We start from the raw sequence: 21954 nt of genomic DNA, 5'->3' as shown, positions 1-21954 counted from the left end.
ACAACACTTCATTTCATAGAGGCCAGCCCTTCAATATGTGTGATTATCTCAAATCCTGGACTGAGACACCATTATATAATTGAGGAAAAAATCAATGGAAGCAGCTAGACGTGGCCGCCGTGAGCCAGGTTGCATCCATATTGAAAGTGTGCGGATTCGATCGGTGTCTGGGATTGGTTTAGCTTCACTACCCTAATCACACACCGCGCTGGTCGATGCTAGAGCCTGAGCTATTGGCACTCACAGCATATGTTAACATTAGTTTTTCTCTCCCTGTTTAAAAGCAGCACCTGAGATCTTGGCCATTTACTGGCAAAAAAAAACAGGGATTATATTAAAGATTGCCTGAGGTGTGAGAGAGATCCTCTACCCCACTGGTTGGGGATGTTTGGGTGGGCATTAGAGGACAGAAAAGACACACAAAGGATATTTATTTTATCGACGTTCTGCTGTAGAAACAGAAAGTTTAGCGCGGCTGCGCTGTTAAAATTCCCACTGAGATTTTTCTCGCACACACACACACATACAAACACAGCCGTATTTTTTCAGAAGGATGAAAAGCAGGCAGTCAATATCTTGTGGTAATTTGCAATGGAAATTTACATAGCAAGTCAAATAAATCCATAGGTTTAATCTGAATATGTTTGGTGATGCACATTTCGGAATTCAAGTACATGGAGGATTGGATGTTGATGTTCTAAAGTATTTATAGATCATTGGGATTGCTTTAAATAATTTAGTCTTAAATATTTGGAATTTCAGATGTGCTGCAAAAGACATATTAAAAAAATATTAAAACCACCTAAAGTGTATTTTAAATCTCAGTTGACAATGTAAAATTGATCAATGCAAATTTCTTTTCAGTTTCTTTCCTATTTAAATAGAAAATTGGTGTGGGATTTCTTTTTGAATATTATGCAAAATCTTTTAGTTTACAGTACTGCATGGGAAAACATGATTTTCTACTTGCTATTGCTAGTCATTGACTTTCTCATTCTATACTATTCTCATTCTTCTCATTGCATTTAAAAAAAATTACTTGTCAGTACTATACTTTGCTCTTTTTAACATATTATAAAAATTTGATGTAGACACAGTTTCCTATCCTTATGTACAATTAAAATTTGCATAGTAACGTTTTGTTTTGGTTGTGGAAAATTAGGACATTTCCATTTGTGTATTTTGGGGTTCTTTAACTGGTACATTTTTGTCGATGTAGGCCATCATGAAGACATGCCCCTAGGGGGAGATGCAATTGAAACCCTAACCTTAGTCAGACCGCAGGTTCACAGCTGTAAAATTTTGCAACATTTACTGCTTCTTGTGTGGAAGAGATCATAGCTTCAATATTAATTGGCCCAATTATGGTATTAACGGGCCCTGGTGTGAGAGCTAATAGCTGGAGACCTTTTTGAATAGCATTAGCTTAATTGAGCTGCAGATAGAGGCCAGTGTGACTAGCAGGTCAATCTAATGTTACCAGTAGTCCAGAGGAAGACCTTTAACTGACAGCTATATTAATTAACAGCTATCCAGTTACACAGGCTTTAAAACAGATAAATTAGTAACATGTTTGTTGAAGCAGCGTATTTGTCTTAAGCCGAAAAATGGAGCTAAGATCTGTGACACTGGGGGTGAAGTATTGTTAGAACGTGCAAAATTTTATTTGTAAAGTAGTGGTTTTTTTTACAAGACATATAGTTTGTTTTCATTTGGCTGGCCATGGATTTCATGTGTTTCAATAGCACAAACAGGAATAGTAGTGTATTTATCCTGAAGACGTCAGAAGTACTATTAGCCCAGAATCTAAATCCAAGAGTTTCTCCCTTTGGAATAAGTCAGCATTTTACAGTCGAAAAGTATTCCTACTTGTGGAAGGTCCAGCTGCATCAGAAAGTAGGTTGAATGAAGCAGGTCATGCTGGAAGCTCTTTTGTTATGTAAAGAGCAGCTATTTGATCCTCACGCAGGAAAAAAAGGAAAAGAAAAGGGAGCCGTTCAGATAAACTTGCCTCATCAGATAATTGAAGATGCCTTCACTCCAGTTTCTCTCTTTTGCATATATGTCTGATCAGTTTTCAGCGGCTGATAATGGCAGGCCTGAACCTCTGCTCGCTGTCCCACGGGCTCCTCTGGACTTCTGGAGGCTTTCTGAAGTTCTCCTGCAGGGGTGTCCGTGGCAAGAAATTTTTTTTGCATTATGATCTTTTTCGTTTTTGTCATGTAGAAACGTATTTCCTTATTTTTGGAAGTACTATCCTCATTATTTTAAGCGTATAGTATTTGCGGCATGTTTTGTCTAAGAAACAGTCCATGCACATTTTATATTATGTTTGGAGCTCAAGGAGCCCATTTGATAACAGAATTAACAAAGGAAAAAAAAGAAACAAAAGTTGCAGGTTATTTAATGAGAACCAGCTATAAAAACTTTATGTATTAACTTTTTGTCATGAAAATGTTACATTAGAGAGAGACCAGACCACAGAATTATAAATGTACTCTTTCACATGTTGAGGTTTTCTGATCGGTGTACACAAATTTATTGTATTGTATTTGTACATTTTGTGTTTTTGCTGCAGTAAAATTGACCCCAAATAAAATTGATACCACTTCTTTGTGTTATTTATTAGAAGAATTTACTATAAAAGTTTGGGGTCTCTGGGATATAGTCAGTCTGAACAGAACAAGAGGGTTAATATTCATATTGCGTAAATCCAGTCAATTAATTTTCGAACTCGTAGCTTTTCTCCTACGCTTATTAAGTCAGCAGTGGGCGACTGGGTTAACTTTTCTCGAGACATTTCGAACAAATGCACATTTTTGCTACAAAGCAAAATGCTGCTCGGAATTTTGCTGCAATTACCACGGCGGACGATTATTCCGTTGACATTCATGTCGAGCGGTTCTTTCCTCTGCTCATTTCTCAGTAATATTCATCTGTCAAGATTCGCTCCCTCCGCCCTCTCGCACCTCTTCCTGGTGCCAGTCTTTAACTACTCTCCACGTTGGCCACTGCTCTGCTTGTTACAGGCCCAACACGAGTGCAAACAATCAAAGTCTTTGGGAACACTGAAATATGCATGGCTATCCGTGACAGACAGATAAAGAAGGGCAATTAGCCACGTAATCCTAGAGTGGCGCAAGGACTCGTCAGCCTCATCTGTCCGCCCTCTCTCTCTCTCTCTCTCTCTCTCTCTCTCTCTCCGGATCTCTTTCCTCGCGCTCCTCTCTTGCTCTCTATTAGTTAAATGTACTTTGTGTGTCGGCTCCCCATCAAATCAAGTAACACTTCCTCTAATTGGCTTATAAATTATACAGCTGAGGCAGCATTATAATTTCATCAGTGGTAAACATTGCAGGGCCAGTCAGTAAAGAATCTATCCCTCATTAATTTCTTAATTTGGGTAGATGGAACGAGAAAGAGAGAGAGAGGGACAAGTAGAGAAAGAGAGCGCGCGGAGGATTGGATGAACGAAAGACACTTGCATCACCTCAGGGATGAAGAGACGGTGCTTTAAAAAAACGAGGAGGGTGTTTCCGGCGCTTTTGTTAATATATGTCAGATATACGATGCGAAGGTTTGGTCGGTGCCTGTGAATTCGATGCAGTGGCTTCTTCCCCATGACTTTTCTCACTCAGATCGTTTTTTCACCCCATTTTCTGCCTTTGTGTTCTTTTTAAACCGACTTTATGAATATTTCATGGCAAAGGTCATAAATATTCATTCCAATAGCTTTGCATAGTAGTTATTACCGGTATTTCTTTTTAAAAAACAAAAATACTCATTATAAATTCATCATACCCTTTCCCTGAAATAATTACAAGTGTGGATATACTGAAACTCGCATAAGCACACAGACACACACTTCCCTCGCAGCAAGTGCTTTGTACCATTGCTTTATGAAGTGGAGACAAATGAATGTTCAGTTCAGTAATAACTTGCAGACTTCCACGAGCTGTTGTGTCTCTTTAGAGACAAGCATATGAAATATGTATTTTTTTCCCCAAAAAAGTGATTAACCTTAAGTATATTACCGTGTTTAGGGGCTTTTAAAATCTACACAACAATGCATTTAATCCTCTACCTGCAGGTTACTGAAAATTCAGGTGATTTTTGTGGAAATTGTTCAAATGACATATGCTTCGAGTTGGAGTCGAATGCATCCACGTGAGTTTGTATCCTCACTGGGGTCCCATCTGTCAGCTCCTCACATGCTGTAGAATTGGACTGGCTGCTTCCACCTCCTGTCAGATTGAACATGGAAACATATGAATGAATGACTGAAAACGGCTTCCATTGTCATGTCACATTATGTCTCCAGTTCCTGCCATTTTGATTGCTCATTTTGATTGCTCATTTTGACCATTTTTGTGCCTTTTGTGAAGCAGGGCAGGTTAATGGTGATATTATCTGATCTTTGAGAGACATTTTTAAGCCATCTTCAAAACGAGTGGTTCTACATTCCGTGTCTGTAGCGGAAGACAACATGAAAGGGTTTCCGTAGAGTGGGAGAATCTTCAGAGGGAAAGTGCAGGGTGGAAATGCAAACGCCCAATGGCTTTACTTTCATGGCTTTTATTCAATAAAACAGACATTTTTTTTCTAGCCTTTTGAGTTTTTGACATGTAACACCTACACTCGGATCTGAGCATGTTTGGCTTTGCTACTGGATGATTATTATTAAACATTTCTAATTGATCATTTTTTTAGCGATAATTCAATTTGCGGTAATTATCTGCTTATTTTATTTTATTTTTTGACATGAGAATGACAGTCTGGCTGGTAATGTAGCCCTGTTTATTTGAGATAAACATATCGGGTCATTGTTTCTTAGCTTTAGGTTTTAGGCAAGGCAAGGGAAGGCAAGTTTATTTATATAGCACATTTCCAACACAAGTGCTTTACATAAAATGATTGACAAAGAGAAACAAGATGTATCTTTAAAATGCAAATGATTTAAGATCACAAATACAACTTTGGATTTTAAGAAACAATAAAACAGCAATAAAATTGATTAAAAATGTGAGAGTATATATAAAAAGAAATTAGAAATAGAAGTGCAGTTGATGTAAACCAGCACAGTGCTCAGGTTGTAAATGCACAGCTAAACAAGTGTGTTTTTAATCTAGATTTAAAAGTAGCTACTGTTGGTGAACATCTGATGTCTTCTGGAAGCAGATTCCAGCTACGGGTGGCGTAGTGGCCCTGTTTTGAGTGAACCCTTGTTATCTCTAACTGACTTGATCCTAATGATCTGAGAAGTTTCTTTGGTTTATATTCAATAAGCATCTGACATGTATTTAGGTCCTAGACCATTGAGTGATTTATAGACCATTAATAATACTTTTAAGTTGATTCTAAAAGTAACTGGTAACCAGTGTAAGGACCTGAGGATAGGAGTGATATGCTCAGAATTTTTGGTTCTGGTCAGAATCCTGGCAGCAGCGTTCTGTATGAGCTGCAGCTGTCTGATGGTCTTTTTGGGAAGACCTGTAAGGATTTATGTCATCATTGTTCACATTTACAAAATCTACTAACATTACACATGAAATTACCTATACAGTAGACATAAACACACCTTCTTCAGACACGTTCCCTCATCTGTGGTTGTGTTAAATGTGTTGGGAATGACTTTAATTAATGTTGCCATAAAGCAGAACTCTGGTCATGGCCTTTGTGAGGTGCTGTATTAGTTCCACCTGAGTTACTCCATACCACAGAACAAGCAGAACGACCATTGACACCTCACACTCCCCCAAACACACATGTCAGCCAGTCACGGGTCACCGACTCCATCCCGGAGGGTCCGTGTACCCGTTAAAGGGCCGCGTTAACAGCCTGATTTTGGTGTCTGCAAGAAAAATCTGGGGTCCCTAGACGGCCCCCAGACAGACCTAATTACAGATGAATTACTGAAGTCGGAGAGAACACTTTTACAAAGCATACTTGAGAGCAAATGTATTCAGAAGGGAAAATTAATGTATGTACACTATATCAAAAAATCCTCTTTGGTTTAGAAGCTATTTTTTTCTTCACCAGTATGACTCATTTTATAGTCACACATACATATACAGTACATGCAAAAAAATTTTTTTTTGCTGTGTAACTTATTTAGGCTTAAATTCACAATACAAAATTTCTTAGAAAAGTCCACATTCACAAATAATTGTGTTGTCTGTTTTTTACCTTAATAGATAAAAAAAATAAAAAAGTGTAAATTTTTTTACAAAAAAGTGTATTTATTTATTTTACATAAATGTACATTAGGAAGTTACATCAAATAAATTCAGCATAATAAATAAACAATAATATGTTTTATAAAAATAAGCATTGTAAAAATATAATAAAACTATACTTAGAAAATCAGTCCGGTGGTAAAGATTGGATTACAAATCAACTAAAACCTAATTCAGCTTCCCAATTTAGGACCTATAGACAAAAAGTAAAACAAAAACTGAATTTTTGCTAAAGAAAAATGTACAATGCATTGATCAAGGGAATGACATCAAGAGCAATGCTTAGTGTGCTGTTTGGGCTCAACAAAGTGAGTGTTTAACAAAAGGTGATGTATATCAAAACACATTAACGAACAATGAGAATATAAGATTAAATAAAAAAAAAAATGTGTCTGTCTGTTTAAAGCACATAGACACGAACACAGAAGTGATGAATATTTAATACCGAGAATAGAGCGAAACCTTCTTTTGAAGTCTTGAAAGAGCACACACAAAGGAGGAGGGGGCCATAATTATTGTCAAAATGTTTTTTGACAGATTGTTATATTAAAGAAGTAGGAGGTTCTTCCAAACAGAGCTAACATCTTCAACAGGAGGAGTCTCCACCTATCAACAAAGCTAGCACTCAAACCAAAAGGCCAAGATCCATTTGACAATCTAATAGCTAGGCGAAGAATCACATGGCAGGGGGAAAAAAACTCTGAATTTCCATCACGCTTACGGTTACAATCTAATATGTGACATTTAGCATGTGTGACTATTAATATGCACTGTATATTGTGTGTACAATTGAAATCCAAATAGCTTTTCGTCTCCGTATTACGCCATTTAAAAATCATCTTTTAAATTCATGTTATTAGATGCTTATCACAATATGTCAGAGAATAAATTTGCCGTGACACGCAGCAGACGGCATTAGCAGTTCTGAGCCCTGCCTTTGTGTTTAGTCCCCCTTTGATTAACACACACATTATTACCACATAATCAACCACCCTTACGCATTGCATTAACATTTGTAATGATATGGAAATGTTTCAGAATAGATCGTAATAAAACAAACAAACAAAAAAAGAGTCTGCGAATAATAAAACCAGGAGCAAATAAATAAACACACCAGCTATTTTTTAAGCCCTCCAAACAATATCTGCAGTGACACCGAATGAGAGACGGCGAGCTGAATTGTATGTAATTATCAGGCCATCTTTATCTCGGGATACCATCCGAAACCTAAGACAGGGCTGCTGTCTAGCCCCGAGGCGAGCTATCATCTTCAGTGACACTAGAGAGAACCCGGGGCACAGACACAGGATGTACCGGGGATGAGAACGGACGTGGCGGAGGGTCCAACAGGCCCAAATCTATCTTTGATCACACGCGGCTGACTTTCACCAGTAGCGATATCGCACGGAAAGGGTTGTCAGGGTACACGGCCTATGTGCGTTTCCCCTGTGGCTCACAAAAAGGGGGTAACTATATTTAACAATATCCACTCAACCTCGCTACCTTAATTAAAATGGGTATCACATATGCAGCCGGGATCCATTCCTCATTACTGTCGTATCTCATTAGAGTCCGGCCCTTCGGAGGGGCGGGATCAGTTTTAAAACAGTTTGCTTAGAGTCAGACTGTTTTTTATTTCCTTTTACATTCTTCTGCCCTCGTCTTCTGTTCCTTCAGGCCACAGAAAAGTCATTATTGTATGGTGTTTGCAGATACACAAAAATGTTTCCAAAGCCAATTAGGAATTCGATTTATTTAAACCAATTAAAATCGGCCGAGGGAAGAGCGTGCATATTTAATGCAGAAGCAGCATGGAAACATAAAATTAACAAATCAAAAATACAGCATAGAATACATATTTCTATATTAAATTGAGGCTTTTTTATTACAGCTTGGCTTTAAAATAGTTTTTTCATGTCTTATATTACAAAATATACATTCAAAGAATATAAATTCACATGTTTGTCATTTAAGAAAATAAAAAACATTTTGTATTCTTTTGGGTGTAGCCTTTTTATGTCACCCAGTAGTCAGCAGATAATCATCTTTACAGCCGCTGGTTCAGTAGAACGGGGAGTCACAAAAGATGCAGGGACCTTTGAGTATTTTTTTAATCCAGTCTGGGTCTACGAATGAGGTTAAGAAAGAACATAGAGGTAATAAGTTTTGTATGAGCATGCATAGTCATCTACATGTGCTACACATCATCAAATTAAAGCGAATGTGTCTGTATGAATTCACATGTTTGTGAATGTGTGCGTTTGGGACAAGATCATCCACTGCTGTGTGACCACTAGATTTTTTGTTTCACCTGTGCGAGTGTGTGTGAGGTTCTCTACATTACAAAAACAGTAAATGTGTGTTTTTTTGAGTGGAGATATGATACAGCATTATGGCTCACCCTCGGGCTCTGGAACTGAGGCAATACTGCCCTGCAACAGACAGCGACGGTACGTTACACCCTGACAGGCCTGATATGACAGCACACACCTTAGGGAGTGAGATGGAAAGAAAAAGGAGAAGGGAAAAAGACAGTTAGACACATGAACGGCAGCAGCAGGGGGAAGGTTTAGATCAGTGCTTGGCAGAGATCAAAATGACAGCAATGAAGCAACCATTTCCCTGATAGACCATTAGGGGCAGTAATCTCCATTCAGTCAGACAGATGGATGAAATGTCACATAAGGGGCTTCAAAGGGAGACTGTACTTTTCGATACATACACTGTAAAACTTTGCTGTAATTTCGCAGCAGGTTTGCCAGTAACTTACTGTAGATTTAATGTACAATTTATGCTTAAAACAAAACTTACCTAGTTTATATATTTTTCTTTCATAAAACAAGACTAAATATCTTGGGTTTACTTTTCTTGTTATGTAAATGTATCGTAATTTAAGTTTTAAATATTTTTACAGAAAACAGAAAAATGCTTAGGAAGAATGTCATTTTTTTGCAGTGTTGCTGTGCTAATGCCAGTCTTTTCTTGCTCATTTTGAATCTCAAAGTCAAAGTGTTTTAATTTTGATTAAAGTAATTTAAAANACAGTGTATGTATCGAAAAGTACAGTCTCCCTTTGAAGCCCCTTATGTGACATTTCATCCATCTGTCTGACTGAATGGAGATTACTGCCCCTAATGGTCTATCAGGGAAATGGTTGCTTCATTGCTGTCATTTTGATCTCTGCCAAGCACTGATCTAAACCTTCCCCCTGCTGCTGCCGTTCATGTGTCTAACTGTCTTTTTCCCTTCTCCTTTTTCTTTCCATCTCACTCCCTAAGGTGTGTGCTGTCATATCAGGCCTGTCAGGGTGTAACGTACCGTCGCTGTCTGTTGCAGGGCAGTATTGCCTCAGTTCCAGAGCCCGAGGGTGAGCCATAATGCTGTATCATATCTCCACTCAAAAAAACACACATTTACTGTTTTTGTAATGTAGAGAACCTCACACACACTCGCACAGGTGAAACAAAAAATCTAGTGTTCACACAGCAGTGGATGATTTTGTCCCAAACGCACACATTCACAAACATGTGAATTCTTACAGACACATTCGCTTTAATTTGATGATGTGTAGCACATGTAGATGACTATGCATGCTCATACAAAACTTATTACCTCTATGTTCTTTCTTAACCTCATTCGTAGACCCAGACTGGATTAAAAAAATACTCAAAGGTCCCTGCATCTTTTGTGACTCCCCGTTCTACTGAACCAGCGGCTGTAAAGATGATTATCTGCTGACTACTGGGTGACATAAAAAGGCTACACCCAAAAGAATACAAAATGTTTTTTATTTTCTTAAATGACAAACATGTGAATTTATATTCTTTGAATGTATATTTTGTAATATAAGACATGAAAAAACTATTTTAAAGCCAAGCTGTAATAAAAAAGCCTCAATTTAATATAGAAATATGTATTCTATGCTGTATTTTTGATTTGTTAATTTTATGTTTCCATGCTGCTTCTGCATTAAATATGCACGCTCTTCCCTCGGCCGATTTTAATTGGTTTAAATAAATCGAATTCCTAATTGGCTTTGGAAACATTTTTGTGTATCTGCAAACACCATACAATAATGACTTTTCTGTGGCCTGAAGGAACAGAAGACGAGGGCAGAAGAATGTAAAAGGAAATAAAAAACAGTCTGACTCTAAGCAAACTGTTTTAAAACTGATCCCGCCCCTCCGAAGGGCCGGACTCTAATGAGATACGACAGTAATGAGGAATGGATCCCGGCTGCATATGTGATACCCATTTTAATTAAGGTAGCGAGGTTGAGTGGATATTGTTAAATATAGTTACCCCCTTTTTGTGAGCCACAGGGGAAACGCACATAGGCCGTGTACCCTGACAACCCTTTCCGTGCGATATCGCTACTGGTGAAAGTCAGCCGCGTGTGATCAAAGATAGATTTGGGCCTGTTGGACCCTCCGCCACGTCCGTTCTCATCCCCGGTACATCCTGTGTCTGTGCCCCGGGTTCTCTCTAGTGTCACTGAAGATGATAGCTCGCCTCGGGGCTAGACAGCAGCCCTGTCTTAGGTTTCGGATGGTATCCCGAGATAAAGATGGCCTGATAATTACATACAATTCAGCTCGCCGTCTCTCATTCGGTGTCACTGCAGATATTGTTTGGAGGGCTTAAAAAATAGCTGGTGTGTTTATTTATTTGCTCCTGGTTTTATTATTCGCAGACTCTTTTTTTGTTTGTTTGTTTTATTACGATCTATTCTGAAACATTTCCATATCATTACAAATGTTAATGCAATGCGTAAGGGTGGTTGATTATGTGGTAATAATGTGTGTGTTAATCAAAGGGGGACTAAACACAAAGGCAGGGCTCAGAACTGCTAATGCCGTCTGCTGCGTGTCACGGCAAATTTATTCTCTGACATATTGTGATAAGCATCTAATAACATGAATTTAAAAGATGATTTTTAAATGGCGTAATACGGAGACGAAAAGCTATTTGGATTTCAATTGTACACACAATATACAGTGCATATTAATAGTCACACATGCTAAATGTCACATATTAGATTGTAACCGTAAGCGTGATGGAAATTCAGAGTTTTTTTCCCCCTGCCATGTGATTCTTCGCCTAGCTATTAGATTGTCAAATGGATCTTGGCCTTTTGGTTTGAGTGCTAGCTTTGTTGATAGGTGGAGACTCCTCCTGTTGAAGATGTTAGCTCTGTTTGGAAGAACCTCCTACTTCTTTAATATAACAATCTGTCAAAAAACATTTTGACAATAATTATGGCCCCCTCCTCCTTTGTGTGTGCTCTTTCAAGACTTCAAAAGAAGGTTTCGCTCTATTCTCGGTATTAAATATTCATCACTTCTGTGTTCGTGTCTATGTGCTTTAAACAGACAGACACATTTTTTTTTTTATTTAATCTTATATTCTCATTGTTCGTTAATGTGTTTTGATATACATCACCTTTTGTTAAACACTCACTTTGTTGAGCCCAAACAGCACACTAAGCATTGCTCTTGATGTCATTCCCTTGATCAATGCATTGTACATTTTTCTTTAGCAAAAATTCAGTTTTTGTTTTACTTTTTGTCTATAGGTCCTAAATTGGGAAGCTGAATTAGGTTTTAGTTGATTTGTAATCCAATCTTTACCACCGGACTGATTTTCTAAGTATAGTTTTATTATATTTTTACAATGCTTATTTTTATAAAACATATTATTGTTTATTTATTATGCTGAATTTATTTGATGTAACTTCCTAATGTACATTTATGTAAAATAAATAAATACACTTTTTTGTAAAAATTTTTTTTTTTTTTTTTTTTTTTTATCTATTAAGGTAAAAAACAGACAACACAATTATTTGTGAATGTGGACTTTTCTAAGAAATTTTGTATTGTGAATTTAAGCCTAAATAAGTTACACAGCAAAAAAAAATTTTTTTGCATGTACTGTTTATGTATGTGTGACTATAAAATGAGTCATACTGGTGAAGAAAAAAATAGCTTCTAAACCAAAGAGGATTTTTTGATATAGTGTACATACATTAATTTTCCCTTCTGAATACATTTGCTCTCAAGTATGCTTTGTAAAAGTGTTCTCTCCGACTTCAGTAATTCATCTGTAATTAGGTCTGTCTGGGGGCCGTCTAGGGACCCCAGATTTTTCTTGCAGACACCAAAATCAGGCTGTTAACGCGGCCCTTTAACGGGTACACGGACCCTCCGGGATGGAGTCGGTGACCCGTGACTGGCTGACATGTGTGTTTGGGGGAGTGTGAGGTGTCAATGGTCGTTCTGCTTGTTCTGTGGTATGGAGTAACTCAGGTGGAACTAATACAGCACCTCACAAAGGCCATGACCAGAGTTCTGCTTTATGGCAACATTAATTAAAGTCATTCCCAACACATTTAACACAACCACAGATGAGGGAACGTGTCTGAAGAAGGTGTGTTTATGTCTACTGTATAGGTAATTTCATGTGTAATGTTAGTAGATTTTGTAAATGTGAACAATGATGACATAAATCCTTACAGGTCTTCCCAAAAAGACCATCAGACAGCTGCAGCTCATACAGAACGCTGCTGCCAGGATTCTGACCAGAACCAAAAATTCTGAGCATATCACTCCTATCCTCAGGTCCTTACACTGGTTACCAGTTACTTTTAGAATCAACTTAAAAGTATTATTAATGGTCTATAAATCACTCAATGGTCTAGGACCTAAATACATGTCAGATGCTTATTGAATATAAACCAAAGAAACTTCTCAGATCATTAGGATCAAGTCAGTTAGAGATAACAAGGGTTCACTCAAAACAGGGCCACTACGCCACCCGTAGCTGGAATCTGCTTCCAGAAGACATCAGATGTTCACCAACAGTAGCTACTTTTAAATCTAGATTAAAAACACACTTGTTTAGCTGTGCATTTACAACCTGAGCACTGTGCTGGTTTACATCAACTGCACTTCTATTTCTAATTTCTTTTTATATATACTCTCACATTTTTAATCAATTTTATTGCTGTTTTATTGTTTCTTAAAATCCAAAGTTGTATTTGTGATCTTAAATCATTTGCATTTTAAAGATACATCTTGTTTCTCTTTGTCAATCATTTTATGTAAAGCACTTGTGTTGGAAATGTGCTATATAAATAAACTTGCCTTCCCTTGCCTTGCCTAAAACCTAAAGCTAAGAAACAATGACCCGATATGTTTATCTCAAATAAACAGGGCTACATTACCAGCCAGACTGTCATTCTCATGTCAAAAAATAAAATAAAATAAGCAGATAATTACCGCAAATTGAATTATCGCTAAAAAAATGATCAATTAGAAATGTTTAATAATAATCATCCAGTAGCAAAGCCAAACATGCTCAGATCCGAGTGTAGGTGTTACATGTCAAAAACTCAAAAGGCTAGAAAAAAAATGTCTGTTTTATTGAATAAAAGCCATGAAAGTAAAGCCATTGGGCGTTTGCATTTCCACCCTGCACTTTCCCTCTGAAGATTCTCCCACTCTACGGAAACTCTTTCATGTTGTCTTCCGCTACAGACACGGAATGTAGAACCACTCGTTTTGAAGATGGCTTAAAAATGTCTCTCAAAGATCAGATAATATCACCATTAACCTGCCCTGCTTCACAAAAGGCACAAAAATGGTCAAAATGAGCAATCAAAATGAGCAATCAAAATGGCAGGAACTGGAGACATAATGTGACATGACAATGGAAGCCGTTTTCAGTCATTCATTCATATGTTTCCATGTTCAATCTGACAGGAGGTGGAAGCAGCCAGTCCAATTCTACAGCATGTGAGGAGCTGACAGATGGGACCCCAGTGAGGATACAAACTCACGTGGATGCATTCGACTCCAACTCGAAGCATATGTCATTTGAACATTTTCCATAAAAATCACCTGAATTTTCAGTAACCTGCAGGTAGAGGATTAAATGCATTGTTGTGTAGATTTTAAAAGCCCCTAAACACGGTAATATACTTAAGGTTAATCACTTTTTTGGGGAAAAAAATACATATTTCATATGCTTGTCTCTAAAGAGGCACAACAGCTCGTGGAAGTCTGCAAGTTATTACTGAACTGAACATTCATTTGTCTCCACTTCATAAAGCAATGGTACAAAGCACTTGCTGCGAGGGAAGTGTGTGTCTGTGTGCTTATGCGAGTTTCAGTATATCCACACTTGTAATTATTTCAGGGAAAGGGTATGATGAATTTATAATGAGTATTTTTGTTTTTTAAAAAGAAATACCGGTAATAACTACTATGCAAAGCTATTGGAATGAATATTTATGACCTTTGCCATGAAATATTCATAAAGTCGGTTTAAAAAGAACACAAAGGCAGAAAATGGGGTGAAAAAACGATCTGAGTGAGAAAAGTCATGGGGAAGAAGCCACTGCATCGAATTCACAGGCACCGACCAAACCTTCGTATCGTATATCTGACATTTATTAACAAAAGCGCCTGAAACACCCTCCTCGTTTTTTTAAAGCACCGTCTCTTCATCCCTTAGGTGATGCAAGTGTCTTTCGTTCATCCTATCCTCCGCGCGCTCTCTTTCTCTACTTGTCCCTCTCTCTCTCTTTCTCGTTCCATCTACCCAAATTAAGAAATTAATGAGGGATAGATTCTTTACTGACTGGCCCTGCAATGTTTACCACTGATGAAATTATAATGCTGCCTCAGCTGTATAATTTATAAGCCAATTAGAGGAAGTGTTACTTGATTTGATGGGGAGCCGACACACAAAGTACATTTAACTAATAGAGAGCAAGAGAGGAGCGCGAGGAAAGAGATCCGGAGAGAGAGAGAGAGAGAGAGAGAGAGAGAGAGAGGGCGGACAGATGAGGCTGACGAGTCCTTGCGCCACTCTAGGATTACGTGGCTAATTGCCCTTCTTTATCTGTCTGTCACGGATAGCCATGCATATTTCAGTGTTCCCAAAGACTTTGATTGTTTGCACTCGTGTTGGGCCTGTAACAAGCAGAGCAGTGGCCAACGTGGAGAGTAGTTAAAGACTGGCACCAGGAAGAGGTGCGAGAGGGCGGAGGGAGCGAATCTTGACAGATGAATATTACTGAGAAATGAGCAGAGGAAAGAACCGCTCGACATGAATGTCAACGGAATAATCGTCCGCCGTGGTAATTGCAGCAAAATTCCGAGCAGCATTTTGCTTTGTAGCAAAAATGTGCATTTGTTCGAAATGTCTCGAGAAAAGTTAACCCAGTCGCCCACTGCTGACTTAATAAGCGTAGGAGAAAAGCTACGAGTTCGAAAATTAATTGACTGGATTTACGCAATATGAATATTAACCCTCTTGTTCTGTTCAGACTGACTATATCCCAGAGACCCCAAACTTTTATAGTAAATTCTTCTAATAAATAACACAAAGAAGTGGTATCAATTTTATTTGGGGTCAATTTTACTGCAGCAAAAACACAAAATGTACAAATACAATACAATAAATTTGTGTACACCGATCAGAAAACCTCAACATGTGAAAGAGTACATTTATAATTCTGTGGTCTGGTCTCTCTCTAATGTAACATTTTCATGACAAAAAGTTAATACATAAAGTTTTTATAGCTGGTTCTCATTAAATAACCTGCAACTTTTGTTTCTTTTTTTTCCTTTGTTAATTCTGTTATCAAATGGGCTCCTTGAGCTCCAAACATAATATAAAATGTGCATGGACTGTTTCTTAGACAAAACATGCCGCAAATACTATACGCTTAAAATAATGAGGATAGTACTTCCAAAAATAAGGAAATACGTTTCTACATGACAAAAACGAAAAAGATCATAATGCAAAAAAAATTTCTTGCCACGGACACCCCTGCAGGAGAACTTCAGAAAGCCTCCAGAAGTCCAGAGGAGCCCGTGGGACAGCGAGCAGAGGTTCAGGCCTGCCATTATCAGCCGCTGAAAACTGATCAGACATATATGCAAAAGAGAGAAACTGGAGTGAAGGCATCTTCAATTATCTGAAAACTTTGCTGTAATTTCGCAGCAGGTTTGCCAGTAACTTACTGTAGATTTAATGTACAATTTATGCTTAAAACAAAACTTACCTAGTTTATATATTTTTCTTTCATAAAACAAGACTAAATATCTTGGGTTTACTTTTCTTGTTATGTAAATGTATCGTAATTTAAGTTTTAAATATTTTTACAGAAAACAGAAAAATGCTTAGGAAGAATGTCATTTTTTTGCAGTGTTGCTGTGCTAATGCCAGTCTTTTCTTGCTCATTTTGAATCTCAAAGTCAAAGTGTTTTAATTTTGATTAAAGTAATTTAAAACAGGCCTAATTGGAAAGTATATTACATAGTTATTAAATCTACAGTAAGTTACTGGCAAACCTGCTGCAAAAACTACAGCAAAGTTTTACAGTGCACTCAACATCTACATTTTGCCCAATACAGAAAAGTGCTTTTATACCACCAGACCAGATACTTGGTTTGTTTGTTCAGATTTGATTTAACTTTGCTTTTCTATAGTAGAATCACCACAGGTAAACTCAGAATTTCAGGTCATTTGTAACATGATGACAATATTGCCACATTATTCATGATATACGAGTTACAATAAACTGTAACATGAGTATAAAATGCAGATATCAAGCTGTTATCTACATCATAAAGAAACCACAAATGAATTAGGTACTTATAAATAAGATCTATAAACAAACAATTATCAAGTATATCTGTGTCTGATGTGAGCCAAGAAGTGTCACTACTTGGAATTGTAAAGTTACTTAACAAGCTGAAAAAAAAACAATTTATGACATTTGCATGGCAAAAGAGGCAAGTAGAAGGTATTCCAGACTACAGTGTTAGTATTTGTTGTCATTTGACTACTTTAAACGCAATACTGAGCTGTTTGTATAAAAAAGTTTGCTTGTAAATGGACAGAATGATGTCAGTTACAGTCTGTCCTCCGAGGTTATAAAACACAAGCACCAAATTGGAGCTGCAGATGTACGGCACCAAATTTAGACCTGTACCTGAGCCATCTGTGCCCGTTCTTACACTCTGCTTGTTTGTGGCTTGTGAAGGGCAGAACTTCCTTACAGAGGCTACAGTACTCTGGAAATGTCTGCTTGTTCATCTTGTTCATGATATGACCCATCAGCACCTATGAGAGTCAAATATGAAAGAGGAAAATCAGATATTATATTACACCTATGGACACATATTTCTGAAATGATTTAATTAAAGGGACAGTTCACCCCCAAAAAATAAATAAATCTGTCATCAATTACTCCAAATCTGTATACATTTCTTTGTTCTGATGAACACAGAGAACGATATTTGTAAGAATGCTTGTAACCAAACAGTTTTTGGCCACCATTGACTACCATATAGGAAAATGACAATGGTAGTCAAATATGCCCCAGAACTGTTTGCTTTCCTACATTCTTCAGAACATCTTCTTTTGTGTTCAACAGAACAAAGAAATTTACAATGCAATTTTTCCTACTATGGTAGTCAATGGTGGCCAAGAACTGTTTGGTTACAAGCATTCTTCCAAATATCTTTCTCTGTGTTCTTCAGAACAAAGAAATGTACACAGATTTGGAACAACTTGAGGGTAATTAAGTGACAGAATTTTAATTTTTAGGTGAACTGTCCGTTTAAGTAGATTTTTACAATTTAAAATTGTGTAAATTGTGTGAAGTAGATTCTCAAACTATGAAAAGTAGATTCACCTTGGCAGCCCTGTCTTCATTTGCCGGGTCATTTGTGAGAAAGTCACACACACCTTTGGTAGGTATACATGTGTTTTGAGTGACACAGGTGTGTAGGTACACCTCGCCCAGCACCTTCTTCATATTCTCGTGGGTCAGATGGGACTCCACCTCTTCGATCCAGCCGCTGATCTCCTTCATTCGTTCCTCACTGCAGAAGTGATCAGAATCCCCCTGCCTGGACTCATCTAGAGCTGAAATGTCTGCATCATCTTCATCCTCCCCACCTGCCTCATCATCAACAAAAACTTTACCATCCTTATAGTTTGGCCTCCACAGGATTTGCGTAGGGGTCTTCTGCATTGATTTGTGAAGCGTCCGGAGAAGAAAAAGCTTAAGCCGCCATAAGTAGGTGGACCCTTTGGATCCTTTGAGCTTCTCGTCTAACTCCTTTTGGAGCAACGGAGGGATGCATTTGTCCTTCAGTACCCGCCATCGCAGCAGATCCAACAAGTCGGTCTGTCCGAAAAGGTTCTGCATTTGAGATTCGAGGAGTTCAGCAGCCGCTTCGTTGGGGGTCTTGAGGGTAATGAACTGCACCTGGTAGGTGCGGCTGACAGGGTGGAGTCCATTGATCATGCCCTCATTGGAGACCAGGGCCAGGTAGGCACCATTCGGACTGACGGATATACCGTGTATACGTCGTCCTGCCACTCCTTCTGGCAGAACAATCTCCTGCTGTTTGAATACCACTGCAACATCTGTGAAAACGGGCGTGAGCTTCTTAACCACACCATCGAGCGAGCAGGTGAATATTGAGCCGTCTTTACGGCTAACCGTCATGGAAATGATGGGGGTGGAATGAAGGCCCGTGACGTGGGAATTGTGAACATTGAGACCAGCTTTAGAGATGAGCAACAGGCACCAGAACACATAGCAACCGCGTGCGACCACCACAAGGCTGCAGTTGCATTTCTGGTGCGGATGGAAGAGAGTGATGCATTTTATGTTGTGGGCAGGTATCTGGTCCTTATCCTGCCATAACGCCACAGGTTGTCTGAGGGTGAAATAACCCTTCACTGCTTTAAGATTCACCGGAAGAATCTTTACAGGGCCAACTGAGCTACCCACGATCAACCCGCTCATTTTTCGCCCGCTGTGCTCATATTCCCACCAGGTGAGCACGTTTGGCGATGACAGGTCAGACTTTATGGTGTTGCAGGACGCCACTGAATCCTTCCCCTGTAGGGGCAAACTGAAATGCCACACAACTAGATCTCCGTTCTCCATAAGTACAGCCAGAAGAACAGTGCTAATGTCTTTACATTCATTGTTGGTCTGAACTTGTTGCGTATTGCACAGGCCAGACCACTCCATGCGCACAGGCGTCTGCATTCGATACCGTCTCTGCAGCTCATCCAAGTCAGTAAAAGGGCACGGCGACGAGCCATCATTCTGAGCGGCATAGTTTCTGGACTTCAGCATTTCACCATAAAGTTCTGTTAGGTTCAAGAGGGATGTCCACTGCAAATGCTTGTGACTGCCGTGGATTGTGAGACGATTGTCCAGTGTTAAAAAGGCAAGGAGACTGCGGCCATTGCTGTCACAGCCTAATGGTGACCAGCTAGTGTACTTGACTCCATGGAGACGTCCACTTTGAGGGTGCATGACTCTGTCAATCATTGTCATTTGGCCTATTACTGGATCTTTACTTCTTGCAAACATTTCTTTAACAGCCTGAACTTCTTTTTCGGGACCCACCTGTAAGAAATCATAGGGTTAGGAAAAAATATTTGACAAGTAGTAAATGTCACCTACAACATCTGTTTCCTAATTCTTATTTATTAAAGTACTTATTTGCAAATATGTTTAGATACACTTCGTTTAGACTAAAGACTTAGTTTGAGACTTGTTTAGAACAAATGTATGTTTCTTAGGATCTAAAAAAAAAACGCTTAAAAATTAAATCTGTAGATATACAAGTTGTCCATATAATAAGCAACATTTACAAAACTATAACTTGTTTTTAAATGCACAAACAGTGAAGGAAAATTAGGTTTTTCAAACCTGTGACAGGTACCTATATGAAAATGAACTCTGGTTTTAATATTTTACAAATGTAGAAAATCTTTTATTTATTTATACCATTTGGCGTATTTCGTAAGGTGTAAACGTTTCAACTTTACTTATTGGATTCAATTATTTTATATTTCTTGTTAAACATCTTCGCTGTAAAAATACAACTTGTGCATTTTATACTTTTATTAGCGCGAGGTGCTATAAAGGGACGCACGAGACTGCACGCGCGTTCACAGTTTACCTTTAGTTCGTGCACGGCGTCCGGTACGGGGACATGAGTGCGGTGGAGCACGAGATCTTGACTGAGACTGTGTACATCACACAGCAGCTCCAGGAGACACACGCTGTTAGTGCTGCAGGCCGCCAGTCTGTGATCCTCTGACCACGACAGCGGCTCCACGCCGCTCACCGGAGTCAGCAACTTCACCGCCGGCTCCCGCAACACCACCGGCTCCTGTGCGTCCCAAAAATCACTGTCCGGTCCCGTTTCGGATGAAGACGCCTCCCCCGCATTCTCAGAGGTATTAGCTGTAGTCGATGCCGCCATTTTTCTGTATCAAAATAAACCCGGTCTCCAGGAAATTACGGCGCCGGAGGAGGAGGGGCTTTATTCGAGGTTGCCAGATTGACAAAAGTCTCTCCTTGGAAGCAGAATATGGTTATTATTATCAGTAATAATAATAAAATAATAATGATATCTTTTTCATAAAAAGTTTCATAAATGTAAATAAATGATTTGAAAATATCTATTTGTTATTCAAATGAATAGTTATTATTATTTTGTAATCATTTTATGTATTGCATTTAAAATTGTCCTTGTATAATAGCATCCCAATAACTGTCAACCAGACACTAATACATGCAATAGTATAATGTTTTGGCAGAAAGCCAGTCTCAGCTGTGTTCAGTGTTAAAATTACAAATGTCATTTTTCATTTGACATACTGGCATGATCCATCAACTGAAAACACATTCATTTGATGTCAAAAGACAGGAGAAAGATCATTAATTGGCCTGAGCATATGAGAATGGTCAGGAGCCCTAACTGTGTGAATAAGTTGCAGGATATGAGTGATTAACACCTACATGCTTTGATCTGTCCTGTATTTGGCGCCCTGACAGGTTGAAATGTCCTATTTCTCGATTTTGTCTCTATCAATGCATAATTCAGTCAGTAGACACAAAGTAACTGAGTTGTCATAAGGATTTAGCAATCTGTAATAAAACAAATCGGTACAAATCTATGAAACAAACATGTAATTGTGGCACAAATATTTTACTCTTCCCTTCATCTATCTGTCATTTGTTTCTATAATAAGATGAAAGCTGTGCCTCTGTGTATTTCAGTCTTAATGAAGTGTGTATGGTATGAATATTTCAGTGACCTGCTGTGCATGATTTTCTGGGTTTTGACACTGGGGTTTCGACACAGGTTTGTGGGATTTTTAGATTAAACATTCATCCGCACTTGTCTCTTAGATTAATTTCTTGCATTTATAAAGTCTGGTCCTACAGGGCTGTTTGGCGTATCAGAACACAATGCATTTCATCCGTGTTCCTGGCTGTTTGGAAAAGCTCTTCGTCTTTGCAAACAGTAACTGATAGCTCACTCACTGTGCAAAGTTTGTTTTCTCCAAAATGCAATTGGTAGCCGTTTAATGTGATTAGAATAGCTTCCTATTATGTGGTCTATTACATTCTATGCACAAATTTACATAAATTATTATGATTGACAATATCAGTGTAACAAATACTTAGTCATAAATGCTAATTCTGTCATAATTTACTCATTCCAAAGCTTTTTATTCCAGAATGAATCTTGAATATTTTTTAAATAATTAGAGTAAATGACCACAGCAGTTCCTGGTTCCCGTAAACATAACTTTTTAAAATTCTGCTATCTTTCATATTTCGTTAAAAAATGTCTAAAATAGATGTGTTTGAGTAATG

General features: G+C 38.3%; 1 protein-coding gene across 1 annotated transcript; it reads right to left on the bottom strand.

Moving 5' to 3' along the window:
* Positions 1-6270: 6270 nt before the first annotated feature.
* On the bottom strand, positions 6271-20612 carry gtf3c4 (general transcription factor IIIC, polypeptide 4). Its single transcript, XM_057360798.1, has 5 exons — positions 20246-20612; positions 17947-19686; positions 17242-17372; positions 8638-8726; positions 6271-8362 (listed from the first exon to the last, which is right to left on the bottom strand). Exons 1-5 carry the CDS (start codon positions 20549-20551, stop codon positions 8298-8300), a joined length of 2331 nt encoding a protein of 776 aa, XP_057216781.1. The 5' UTR covers positions 20552-20612; the 3' UTR covers positions 6271-8297.
* Between the last annotated feature and the right edge of the window lie 1342 nt (positions 20613-21954).

The sequence above is a fragment of the Triplophysa rosa genome, linkage group LG19, assembly GCF_024868665.1.
Source record: "Triplophysa rosa linkage group LG19, Trosa_1v2, whole genome shotgun sequence".
Lineage (NCBI taxonomy): Eukaryota > Metazoa > Chordata > Actinopteri > Cypriniformes > Nemacheilidae > Triplophysa > Triplophysa rosa.
This window is presented reverse-complemented; position numbering and strand designations above follow the sequence as displayed.